The 14,092-nt window shown below is 39.7% G+C and overlaps 1 protein-coding gene across 1 annotated transcript; it reads right to left on the bottom strand.

The window, feature by feature from the left end:
- Nucleotides 1-971: 971 nt before the first annotated feature.
- LOC141000694 (acyl-coenzyme A thioesterase 5-like) lies at nt 972-11,929 on the bottom strand. Its single transcript, XM_073471482.1, has 11 exons — nt 11,860-11,929; nt 9,454-9,655; nt 9,228-9,327; nt 8,944-9,134; nt 8,232-8,401; nt 6,291-6,410; nt 5,137-5,219; nt 4,956-5,049; nt 4,556-4,636; nt 2,934-3,075; nt 972-2,847 (listed from the first exon to the last, which is right to left on the bottom strand). Exons 1-11 carry the CDS (start codon nt 11,911-11,913, stop codon nt 2,711-2,713), a joined length of 1,374 nt encoding a protein of 457 aa, XP_073327583.1. The 5' UTR covers nt 11,914-11,929; the 3' UTR covers nt 972-2,710.
- Nucleotides 11,930-14,092: the final 2,163 nt, after the last annotated feature.

The following is a 14,092-nucleotide window of genomic DNA, read 5'->3' as shown; positions in this document are numbered from 1 at the left end:
TTTGAAATCTTCTCAAAAACACAAATATTTAACAAAATATTTTTGACCAAATACCTCCATATCAATATTTCAACAATATTCTAGGTATGACTATTGGTACCTTCACAAAATATCAACACAATGTAATAATAATCATCTGTAATGTGGATATAATGACTAAGTAGGTAGTAGTAGGCCAAGTCTGGGCTTTCAACCGTGTACCATTCACAGTCCCAATGGCGTTGCTGATGTAGTGACCAAAAGCCTCCCAGCTGTGTCCATCTTCACACTTGTGGAGGGCGTGGACGGTCAGCTGGAAACCAGGTGGGGCATTCTGGACCAGGATGGTAAACTTCTCATCTACGAGCCCTCTGGACGGCTGGACCAACAGCTTCACAATACACTGCTTCCTGTCCATCGTAAACTGAGCGGACAGATAAAATTAAAATTTAACAACTGTGAACATCAACCTGATTTCTGGGGGGTCGCAACTCAAAAAGATTGAGAACCACTGGGTTGTATTACTGAGTTGTACCAATAATTTCCTTTACAACATCAAGAATAACTTTAACTCATCTCGACTAATTTACATAATACCTTCTCATGTGGATCATCATTTTTTGGCAATGTGATGAAGGACTCTGGGCGTCACAAGTGTTTCTAATTTCTAAAATATGAACACTTTGTTGTTTGTTTATTGCACCAAATCCACATCTGCCTTTTCTAAAAGCATAATGGGTTGACAATCCTGCTAAGTCCAAGAAAATTTCACTCATTTGAAAAATATGAAAACATTTTTCTGATAGAAGCCTCGTCTTCCTATCATTCAAAGATTTATTATTTATGACTGCGTCTTACTAGTTGTTCACAGTTAATTGGATCTTATAATATTATGTTTTAGTTATTATCAGGGTAACAACTCATCTTACTGGTAACTGATTGAAAAATCTTGCAATAAAAGAGTGAGTAATAAATCAATCAGACACCAGGAATGAATACAAACAATGTTTAATGACATAAATAACAGGAAACCAATCAGTGGAATAATATATCTGTACAGATGATGATTCTGATATTGCTTGAATTACAGCAACGTGTCACGTCTCTAGACGACCACACACACCCTGAGTAGAAAACTTGCAGTTCATTTGCATTACAGAGATACTTCATGTGAAATCAGCAAACTTGTTTTTTTCTGTTGTCATTTTCAGCCATAACTGTAACGTGTAAAGATATATAGTAAAACACGGTGGTCTGACTTATCTGACGTTTCTGCTTTGATTATTTCATGCATTGTGTTGCTTTGTGAGCGACAACTTGGACTAACTGCTAGTTTTAGTCATTTTCTTTAGTCTGTGGCCCACCAGGTAAATCTGGTCTCCAACCAAACATTTGTGATAGTGTTGTTATTAATGAGAGATATGAAATCATCAAACAAGCATTTTAGATGAATTAGATGTATGCACTTTAAGATAATATCATGAAAGAAGTGCTGGGAGTTTGGCATAGTGACGTACTGCCAAGGTGGTGATGACTGGTAGCGTCCATTCTGAGCTTCATTCTGGCTCTACACAAACCCATGGGCCTCCTTCCTCTATTTTAACATTCACTGGTATTTACAGTATTTGTATATCCCGTTGGTTTATTCATGAATATATTTATGAGTGCTATAAACCTTATAATTATTATTAGAGATGTTCGGATACCATTTTTTCCTTCCCGATACCGATACCTATGCTTTGTGTATCAGCCGATACCGAGCACCAATCCTACACCAATGCGCGTTAAAAAAAATAACAAAAGAAGAACATTTTTTTGTATGGATATGGATGATTACTATCATTGTTGGATGGCCCAGCTCAAGTAAAATCTTGCAGAGAATGATTGCCATACAATATTCTCCTATTATCTATTTTGACAATCAGTCATAACCAAAAAAGAACAAAAAGGGAAATCTAGGAATATGTAATCCCCCTAAAACTCACTGACGGAACTCATCAGTAGTAAAGCTGATTGCCTGCACGTCTTTCAGCCTACATGAAATGTGTTCCCTACTGTCTCATAAAGTTTGGGGAGAGCAGTGTCATCGTACTTTTCAAAGGCTTGTTAAGGTTGCTGGTGTTGAAATTGGTAACACTCGTGCCAACCCTTGAAATTACAGCCTTGCACATTGAACATGTCAGCATTTTACCGGTGGTGTTATCCAGCGTAAAATATTGCCAAATAGCTGACATGTTGCTAGCTCTGTCTGACTCGCGTGAAATCAACTTCTTCTTCCCCACTTTAAACACAGTAGTTGCCAGGGGCAGCACAGCGCAGCTTCCTGTGTTGGCATTTAGAGCAGCAAAGAAGAACTGATTTCCGGTGTGTAACGTTAAGCAGAGCTAACGGAGCCAACTGGGAAGTATCAGGGTCCTGTTTCTAAATTACGTGGTATCGGATAGGTGCATAAACTTGCGTACTCACCGTTACCAATACCTGCATTGTTGGCAGTATCAGTGGCATTTCAAATATTGGTATCGGAATCGGAACAACTCTAATCTTTATGATGACCGGATTACCATTTCTTATCAGTTTTTCATCTTTTCTACTCATGATTCAACCAAGAAAATGACACGTCTACCCAAACTAGAAAACCTTCACATGATTCAGATTGTCTTTTACTTATTGACATTTACTTGACTTTTACTTCCTGAACCTCTGATACTCTTTCCATTAGTTGTTGCCTTGGTTACAGGTGGATCAATGAAGTTGGACCAGGGTTTCTGCCACTGTATAGATTCTCCTTAAGAAAGACCAGCAATTTCCTCCAGGCGTCTTCCTGAGCGCGAGAATGTGCCACTGTCTCTCCGCCCCACAGAGCCATCACTGCAAAGAGAACAGGAATCAGAAACAGCCGTCAAAACCCAAGTCTGAAGTCCTGATTTTGATTTCTAGTCTCAAGTTGAACCTACTCTTCTCTCGTGTCCCCATGCTTCTGAATAAACTGGCTCTGGCGTGCGGCGTGTACGGAGGTTCAATCAGGTGACCGGCGTCCGGATATGACAGGACGGTCAGTAGGTGGCTATTCCCCGCCCGCTCCATCATTTCCTTCATCTGGAGAAAAGAAAGTAAAAAGCCTAATCTTATATTTGTAGGAAGGTTTAAGTTTTTTTATTTGCTCTCCTTGGATATGACCTGTAAATGTATATGTATCTTAGGTACTGTTTTTGTCATCTCTGAACTGTAAGAAATCTTTCAGCAGACACTAAATTTCAAGACCCAAGACTTAAATTACTCTGAGATATTCAAAGACACCTTTCAAACCTGTCCTTAATCTGGAGAACATCCTCTGAGTCTGACAGTCAGAAGTCAGAGACGTGAGAAAAATACATGACTCTTAACCTCTTGAAGCTCTAGAAGCTAATGAGCTAACTAATTTTAAAAATACTTTGTTATGGATTCAAAATGTAGGCCACCAATTAAATATATAAGATCTCGAGAAAATCTATTTACACTTCATGATATATACTTTTTGAAACATGGAACTGGAACAAACCAACAGTAAATAAAGTAGTTAAAATGAGCTCAACCTTAAACATCTACACCAGTAAAATGCAACACACATATTAATGCAGCAGTAATATCAGTCCAATCATGAGATATATTAGTAAAACACTGACAAAGAACATTTTTCTGTCCGATGACAACTTTTACTTTTGATACTTTAAGTACATTTTGCTAATAACAGCCTACCTGTATACTTTTATGAAGGGTTTCAATGTTGGACTTTTAATTGTAGTGGAGTATTTTAAGTGTGGTGATCTGAATACTTTTTCCACCACCAGTTTCAGCAGGTTTATTACATTTATTCTTGATTTCCACCAAAAGTGCACTTGTGCACTTGACTTGAAGTGCTGATGACAACTGAACATGACTGGATACCTCAAAACAAGCAAAATAGCAAATTCTGGCCCAGACAAAACAGAAAGGGAAGATATGAAAGATACTTTGGTGGTTTAAAATGCTAAAACCGTAACTCAGCAAGCTGTTCACTACAGGACAGATGGAGGACAGCTGCGGCTCATATCACGACCAGTTTCGGAAAGATAGGAACGCCAAATCTAATTGTTTCCGAATGTAAATCTACTCACTCATTCCTCAGTCGGAGACTGAATCTTGTAATGTAATTGTATAATAATTGAAGCAAAGAGAATGTTAAGTCATGAGTACATGCTGTAATTTGGTTGACATTGACCAGAAACGGTTGCAACACCAGTTTCTTCTCTTCACTATCACATCCCTTTGTTTGCTGTGCTTGTGCACATTTTTTAATAACAATGAGGATGAATTTCTAGGTAAATGTAAACACAAAAATGAAAATAATGAAAGGTTGACTTTTAATGAGCTAACAATTTATTTTACAAAGTTTTTGTTCATTTTTATCTTTGTTCATATGATTATCTTGTTTTTTATTGTCTTATTTTTTAGTAACTATTCAGTTTTCTACTAGTTTCAATAAAGTTTAATCCTGCAATTTACAGCTTTGGACAAAGCCTGTTATCTACATGTGATACTGTCACGTCAGTAAACTCACATCCATTGCAGACTCGGAGGCGGGCCAGTTCTGATCGTCCTCACCTACAACCACCAACAGAGGACACTTGAGTCGTCCCATCTGCTCAGAGACAAAACCGGAGGCATTTCAGTTTAGAGGAAAATCTATCCAACAAATACATTTTTTTTGTAGATTTAGCAGAAAATGAAAGAATATAAAATCATTCACATCGATAAAGCAACATTATGAAGAAATTGGCATTTTGTGCAGTTTAGTGCCCCCACAATATATAGATTTATATATATGACCGATTGATATGTACAGAATGCCATAAAAATCTGCCATTTCCCAAACAGACAATAGCTTTTCAGACCAAAAATGCATTTACAAAACTGAAAAACTAACTCAAGGAGGACACATTCTGGCTGGTGATACTCACGTCCACTTTGAAAGTGAGGTCGGTGGGGATGGGCAGCAGCAGATCTCGCCAGATGAACTCGTTCTCCTCACTGACGCGGGTCTTGTCAGCGTTTCTGATTGGACAAAAGATTTTTTTTCTGCATCTTCCCTTTGGGCAACAGGAATATCACTCACAAGAAACAAACAGCTTGTGAACTTACAGGTTAAAGTTCTTCAGCATTTCCTCCACAGATCCATCAACTGGCTGCACATGACTCCCACTAATGCACACAGCACACTTGAGCTGATATCACAAACACACACACACACACACACACACACACACACACACACACACACACACACACACACACACACACACATACACTTAAAATATGTAAAAGTTGTACACAGGATTAGCTGAGACAGAAACCTGATCAGAAAAATGGAGGAGAAGCTTGTTCTGACCGTCTCTTTCTAGCCTGAGCTTTGACAGACAGAAACATTATAACAGAGTCAGTGTTGGACAGTCCAGCAGTGACCCCCTGTGGACAAAAGTGAGTAACACAGTCAGTGTACAACAGGCCAGCTATCAGCGATGTTTTACTGAGGGTGAGCGGTGGAGACCTGGAGTGGGTGCGCACTGGACACCGGAAGCGGGCATGCGCATTAGTGCAGAATGACAGAAGAGAACGGAGAGTAAATAGAAAAGAGACAGATGTTTTCCATCCAGAGACTACATTAGACATTACCATCGTGTGCATGCGTCCTTGAGACCTGTAAGTCCTATCATTTATGTTATCAGTTAATTTAATACTGTTGTAGTAGTTGACCAGTTAGCGTGCTTTGCCAGACTCTGTACCTGCTAGCTAGCACGTTTTTATTGATTACATAGTAGTGAGTATCTGAATACCCTTACTCCATGTGTGTATTATTGAATGCTTTGTTTACATGCCAAAGTAGATACACTAAATTAAGAATAGTAAGAAGATTTATAGTGGTTTAAGATTGAATGTGTACAGGTGTATATGTGTGTATATATATATATAAATATGTAGGTATATGTAGTATATGCACATACATGTATGTATTGGTGTATGTATGTATGTATGTTTGTATGTATGTATATGTGTATATATGTATATGTGTATATATTTGTGTATTTGTACAGTAGCCACTGCACAAACCTACAGGTAGTTACTGTCAACAAGCTTCTAGCACCAACTATTAAATGAGGATATGCAACTGAATTTTGTTGAGTCACTTTTCTGGTCGGACCAGGGACTGTTAGCTTCAGCTAGACTTCATAAAGAAGTAGAGCTATGTTTAGCGACGTCAAGATGATGAAAGTAACTTTCAGCAATAGTTGTCTTACTTTCATAACTTGGGAGTAAACAGCCATTTTGAGGGTTATACTGGTGCCGAAGGACAAACCCAACATGCCGATCCTGCTGCCGTGGACCTGAGGATGCTGCTCCAGGACTTTATAGGCCTTCTGCATCACAAAAACATGTCAGACAACAAACAGCTGTAACACAGAGGACAGACTTTGAACATTTTGTGATAGAGGGAAAAAAATAATTTCAAATTCCCCCTCCAGTCAATCAGTATGTTTTTCTTCTTGTTTCTTCAATTGAATGTTCAACTTCACTGTGTAGAATGATGTATGTGCAGAGTTTGACACCAAAAAAAGTTCTCAAAGTGTACATTTTCTCTGAACTCATTGAAAATCTGATCTTAAGAGGTGGAGTCTACGAGCATGATTTGTCACATCACAAATAGTTTGGAAGCCAATCTTTGTCCAATATTTAGCAAACACAAGTGTGTTGTGAAAACTTGAAGCCTCCAGTGCACAAACACTGAGAATGGACATTACAGTGACGTAGGAGACATCATGTGTCTGCGGTTAGACCTGTGAAATGAAAAATATATTTATATTTCTGGAATTTTTTAATGAGGGACAAGGTGTAGGGGCCATTTGTAAGGATTTTTTAATTAGGTAATTACACATTCAATACACACATTCAAGATTATTTGTATGTCTTAATAAATGTGTGAAAGGGATCTTTAAAGTACCATCTTGTACTTCTACCACAGCCAAAAATATTATAACTCTCAGTATAGTATTGAATCTTAAGCCCAATATGAATTTATGCCCCTGACTCATCAGTTAGTTGTCTTTGTCTTATTTAAATCTTGAAAAAAATATTCACTCATCTGTCCTGGAAGAAGAATCCCTCCTTTTACTGATCTATTTCTTTCAGGTCCAGCTGCAGCCACTCCCTCTTGTCCTGCGTTAATCCCCTTATCAACATTTACACCCACCTGACCTCCCTCCTCTGATCTTGGTTAAGTTTGCCTTCTCTGGCTGATCTCCTGGTTTTGACCCTTGCCTGGCTCTTGATTTTGAATGTCTAAGAACTTTTTATCCTACTCTGTAAACCTCCAGCCAAAAAGCTAACATTAGGCTATAAACGAATGACACGTAACCACGACAAAGCTTCCTACTACACTACTCTTTACACACAAACTATAATGTGTTCATGGTAGGGCTGAACGATATGGTCAAAGAAACATATGATTTTGATATGATTTAAGATAAGTGGAAATTATCATTTTTGCATCACAATTTTAATCTTCACTGAAAAAACTCTTAAAATCATGATGATGTGACATTTGTTGGGGTCTGTACCGAACGTAAATGTTTTCTTACATCTGGAGAACAACATTTCTGGATCAGGTCATCTCTGCAGCACTATGAGACTTCATTATAATGCTGTGTTGTCACACATTTGACTTTTGCAGCTTCTTGCGATTGGGTTATAGCACTTACAGCCATATTTTGATGCTACATTTCTATAACAGTCTGATATTATTAAAAAGTAAAAATGTAAGAGTGATAATAGTAAAAGAATTGGTTTTACATGAGGTCACACCAACAAAATCTCTCTAACTTCCTCCAGTGATATTTCATTTAAATTCTTGAGCAGTCTCTGGTCTGAGTGAAGGTGAATGAACCCTTGAACCAGTTTTATAGGTGCATAAAATAAATGCACAGAGATAACAGACACACAGCACAACCTACATAACCCCAAACTAGGTGACTCTGTCTATCTCACAGCCAAAATAAATGATCATTATTAGCTAATGGTTAGCTCAACTACTTTGTAAGGTGATAATATGTCAGTTTGCTGTGGAGTTCTGCTACTCCTCGTGGCCATGATATCACGGTTTTTACAAAATCCTTTAGTTATGTTTGGGAGTTTGGGATAAAGATTGGATTTTGTTTAGTAATTTAGGCGCTAATAAAGTTTACCTCAAAGTACTGGAGGTCCACCATCTTCCCAGTTTCCATGGTGATTTTAGGTGTCAGGTAGTCGAGGGCCAGGGAGGCAATGCCGTGAGAGGCCAGCAGAGACGCACGGTACTCCACCAACTTCCCTCCACCACCCCACAGATCCAAGACGCCGGGGAAAGGTCCCGGTCCTTCAGACGACAAACACAGTTCACAGTTTACACAACTTTATTATATATTTCTGAGGTTCCTCGTTCCTCCAGACGAGGGCTGGACGATTCAGCCTTAAAACAATATTGCAATATTCTTAGGCTTTACCAGATACACAACATGTATCTCAATACTTTGAAATATTCTCAAAAACACTTCATAAATGCTAGCAAAATATTTTTGACCAAATACCTCCATATCAATATTTCAACAATATTCTAGGTATGACTATTGGTACCTTCACAAAATATCAACACAATGAGATTTTTGATAAATAATCATCTGTAATGTGGATATAATGACTAAGTAGGTAAAGGCAAGTATTGTAACACGTAGAACAGTCTGATAATCTCAGAAAATTACATCCCTTTACTGTAATGCAGCCTTTAAAACCAGGAAAAGACAACACAACAAATGATATCAAGATACCTAGAATACAACAGGAAAAAATAACATCTATAAACATATTGAGATAATATTGATATATTGCACAGATATACTCCAGACTCTCCTGTGGTCCTACCTGGGGGCAGGAAGAGGGTCGCAGTGAGTCCGTCCTCTGTGATTGGGATCCTGCTGACACCGGGCGCCATGTACCAGCGCTCCACCACCACACCGGCCAGCGGCACCTGATCCATGAAGCCCTCAGTCTGGTGACCCTGGTACACTGAGATTGTGACCTCCATGGGAATCTGGACATTCGTCTTCCTTAACCTTAGGGATGATGGGAAAGAGTCACTTCTGATACCAATAACTGATTCTGTATTGATTGTCATCGTCTGAATTGCTCCATCCTTGTTGGCCTACCTGAGCCCAGGTTTGCTGCCTGGAACTGGTCTGAGGCTCCACAGTAGACCCATCTGTTCAACCCCAGAATATGTCCCACCCAGACTGGGATCCTCTGAAACTGCAAAGTTAAAGGCATGAAAATTATTAAAAAGTTTTTTCTGCAATTCACAATCATTTCAATACCTGCAAACAATTCTACATTAATATTACTGAATTTTCCAAGTCCGGGCTTTCAACCGTGTACCATTCACAGTCCCAATGGTGTTGCTGATGTAGTGACCAAAAGCCTCCCAGCTGTGTCCATCTTCACACTTGTGGAGGGCGTGGACGGTCAGCTGGAAACCAGGTGGGGCATTCTGGACCAGGATGATAAACTTCTCATCTACGAGCCCTCTGGACGGCTGGACCAACAGCTTCACAATACACTGCTTCCTGTCCATCGTAAACTGAGCAGACAGATAAAATATTTCATGACAGCATCAAATGTGTTTGTCTGTGAACATGAACCTGATTTTTCTGGGGGATCGCAACTCAAAAAGATTGAGAACCACTGGGTTATATTACTGAGTGGTACCAATCATTTCCTTAACATGTCATTTACTGTAATCCAGGATTTGATTGAATGAATGCAAATTTATTTCAGATATGTGAAAACAAAACAAAACAAAAAGTTTATAGTCGTGCGAACGGCTAGCATCTTGAAATTACACTTCTCCCTTAAATTATAAACTCCCTCTCTGTCAAAAAAAAGTTTCTGAATATTGCCTGGTAGTAGTTTGTTTCCTGCATTATACATTATTTTTGCAGTTTGATATTCCACCAGGTCAATGACCGTTAAAGCACGGGAATATAAAAATAAAAAGTTACCTGCGGGATCCCGACGCAGCAGGATTGTAATGTGAGAAAAAAGAACTTGAGAGTAAAGTTCAAACCCCACCTACACCACCTAACTGGCTTTCTGATGAGTAAAGTGAGCATGGTTGCTGGATTATCTGTTTTTATAAGTTACTGAAGTTGAAGGTTGCAGCCTTTATGCTGTTGGAAAGCAAAGTAAGTACCAATAAAACTTTATTCTGCCACCAGCAGTTAGTCCCAATCAAACCAGGATACTATCACATGTTATTGCACTGTAACTAAGTGACATGAATCCAGTTTCTTTGATACCATAGTTTATAGTTTTAATGATACCACTGGTCTAACTATTGGTTGAGGTTTCATAATCAAATCAAATGAAAAAGATGAATACTTGTACTGTTTTTACAGTTAACTGCTTCCAGTAAAGACTTCAAACATTAAGTCTGCACTGATTCTCTAAGGGCAGAGGAAACAACATTACATTACTCAAAAGTGTCTTTTGTTAAGAATTATGCTACAGCCATTTTAACATACTACAAGGAACTTTTAACTGCTTCAGAAACAGTCCCATTTTAATACTGATGCCGCTATTAGACCTACATAAGCAAACACAACCATCTGCGAGAAGAAGGCTTTCTCTGCACAAATAAAATAGTTATTCTTAAAGCCTGTCAGCTGCTCGGATTCTGACTTTTCCGGGTTAGAATTATTTTTTTTAATCTATGGCAGACTACTGAGGATGAACTGAGTTTCACAGAGGCTGCCAGAATCAACAGAAAAACTAAAGTCCCTAGTAGCTTTAACAGCAAGCCACAATTCTGTAAATTGTGGTTGTAACAGTTCTTAAACACTTTTAACTACAGCTGCAAAACGCATGTTTTTGCAGAGTGTAAAACTATCACTGGCTTTTATACATTGGTGGAGGAAGTATTAATATTAAATACACACTGTAAAAATAATGCATTAAAAGTAAAAGTCCTGCATTGAGACTGTGTCTTCAGTAACAGTAAGAATTTACTACAAAATGTACTATTTGGGCAAAGTGGCACAGTTAAAGGTTTCTATTGATTGCTGAAATGTAACAGAATTCCCTCAGCCAAGGAGATTATGTTTTTCACCCCGTCCTTCTGTTTGTTGGTTGGCTTGTCAGAAGGATTACACAGAAACTACTGAACAGATTTTCACGAAATGTGGATGGAGAATCAGTTTTCTGGCCCAGAACAGACCCAATTAACTTTTGATGCGGATCCGGATAAAGAGACGGGTACAGGAAGTTTCTCTCATTCTCTTTAACATTGCAAAATAGGATTTGTTCTGACATGGATCTTATTGAAAAAACAGGCGTGTTTAGGTGGCTGGTTTCTATGGGTGAGTAGTTAGGTTAAGGGGACTCTTGTACCTTGACTGAGGTATGCTATTTACTGAGTGTCATTCATTGATAGGAAACTGATATATAATCTGCAAGTAGTAAGAAGTAAAATTACAGTATTTGTCTCAGCGTAAAATGAAAATACTCAAAGTACCTCAAAACTGCATTTAGGTACAATACTTGAGTAAATGTACTAAATTACGTTCCACCGATGATATTAACGTCAGTAAGCCGACCTCAACACAACCACAAAATGATCTGTCATTTACAAAGACGATACTTCTACTGAGGGTATACACGTATAATGGCTAACTGTGTCTGTGTTGGCTACCACTCAAAGTGCACAAAAACGTTTCATCCATTCGCACCAAACTGCACAACACTTGTTAAAGTATCTTGCTAACGCCATTTCTCAGCTATACTTACTGTATGCGCAGGTGTTAAGCTGTGAATCGACCTGTGTGAGTCAAACTTTGACATGGCACACTGACCGACAGCTGAGCTTTACTTCACAGTCTTAAGTTCAGCCTCTCTGGGCACAGACAGCTTCAGTCTCCTCCCACTGCAACATCAACGGGACTGGACACAAGATGGCGCCGCCGAGTCACAGATACTTTCACCCATAGACATACAGAGGTAGACGCCTCACTGAGCGGGTTGGCCCGCTGCTGCAATACGTCGACGTCGCCGCCCTATTGGAGGAGGCAGCTCAGCCCCGTGAACTAATACAAGTGAATGGAGTGAACTTTAGAAAGCTCCTTCTAGAAAAGTTTTATTATATCTTTTCATGGGACAACACTGAAGAAATGACACTTTGCTACAATGTAAAGTAGTCAGTGTACAGCTTGTATAACAGTGTAAATTTACTGTCCCCTCAAAATAACTCAACACACAGCCATTAATGTCTGAACTGCTGGCAACAAAAGTGAGTACACCCCTAAGTGAATATGTCCAAATTGGGCCCAATTAGCCATTTTCCCTTCCCGGTGTCATGTGACTCGTTAGTGTTACAAGGTCTCAGGTGTGAATGGGAGCAGGTGTGTTAAATTTGGTGTTATCACTCTCACACTCTCTCCTACTGGTCACTGTAAGTTCAACATGGCACCTCATGGCAAAGAACTCTCTGAGGATCTGAAAAAAAGAATTGTTGCTCTACATAAAGATGGCCTAGGCTATAAGAAGATTGCCAACACCCTGAAACTGAGCTGCAGCACGGTGGCCAAGACCATACAGCGGTTTAACAGGACAGGTTCCACTCAGAACAGGCCTCGCCATGGTCGACCAAAGAAGTTGAGTGTACATGCTCAGCGTCATATCCAGAGGTTGTCTTTGGAAAATAGACGTATGAGTGCTGCCAGCATTGCTGCAGAGGTTGAAGGGGTGGGGGGTCAGCCTGTCAGTGCTCAGACTATACGCCGCACACTGCATCAAATTGGTCTGCATGGTTGTCGTCCCAGAAGGAAGCCCCTTCTAAAGATGATGCACAAGAAAGCCTGCAAACAGTTTGCTGAAGACAAGCAGACTAAGGACATGGATTACTGGAACCATGTCCTGTGGTCTGATGAGACCAAGATAAATTTATTTGGTTCAGATGGTGTCAAGCGTGTGTGGCGGCAGCCAGGTGAGGAGTACAAAGACAAGTGTGTCTTGCCTACAGTCAAGCATGGTGGTGGGAGTGTCATGGTCTGGGGCTGCATGAGTGCTGCCGGCACTGGGGAGCTACAGTTCATTGAGGGAACCATGAATGCCAACATGTACTGTGACATACTGAAGCAGTATGTTGATACATTTTATGTTTTTTTATTTTAATTTTTGGATCATTTGGGCTGTATCAATGCATATTACATACATTCTGGCAAATGATAATCATGCATCCCATGTTATCAGGCTTTCATTCTTTGGTCCTGGATGAGTTTTTGTAATTTATTTTACTAGTTTTCACTTGATAGGGCAATTTACCTGTATTTATAGGCCAAATACATGCTATTTCCCTTGTGTCCTGTAGGGGACTTTGCCTCATTATGAAACTTAAAGGAGTAGTTCACTCTAGAACGAAATTCAGTCATTATCGACTCACCCTCATGGTGATGAGAAGTCCGGTGTAGTTTCTTATTCCTCAAAGTGCAGCTGGAGATCCGCAGGGGTACCCTCCGGCAGAAATAATCCATATAACGAGCGTAAATGGCGTCCGAGACGAAAAGGTCCATAAAACTACACAAAAACTTTGTAATATTCCTCCATACTGCTCGTCCGCTGCAATCCAAGTGTCCTGAAGTGGCGACATCCAGAGTTTACTCGAAAAAACGTCATTTAGTACATTTTTCTAGCCTAAACAGTCACTATGCTATATCTGCCTGGAGGCACGCTCCGCGTTCACGCGATTCTCCCTCACAGCGTTTGCACTACGGAAGCCGGGCCAGACAAGATCGACAAGACTTGCGATAGACACACACTCCTGCTGTGAGTGTCAAAGTTTCAAATCAACTATGTTTCCATAGTGCAAACACTGTGAGGGAGACTCGCGTGCACGTGGGAGCGTGCCTCCAGGCAGATATAGCATAGTGACTGTATATACTGTATATGACTGTATATGTCTATGCTTTTACCCGCCCATCGAACGTCCAGCAGCCGAATTGCATCATGGGTAATGTAAGTGTCA

This window comes from Pagrus major, chromosome 8, assembly GCF_040436345.1.
Source record: "Pagrus major chromosome 8, Pma_NU_1.0".
NCBI classification, from domain to species: Eukaryota; Metazoa; Chordata; class Actinopteri; order Spariformes; family Sparidae; genus Pagrus; species Pagrus major.
The sequence above is the reverse complement of the archived record's forward strand: the minus strand, read 5'-3'. Positions and strand labels throughout refer to the sequence as shown.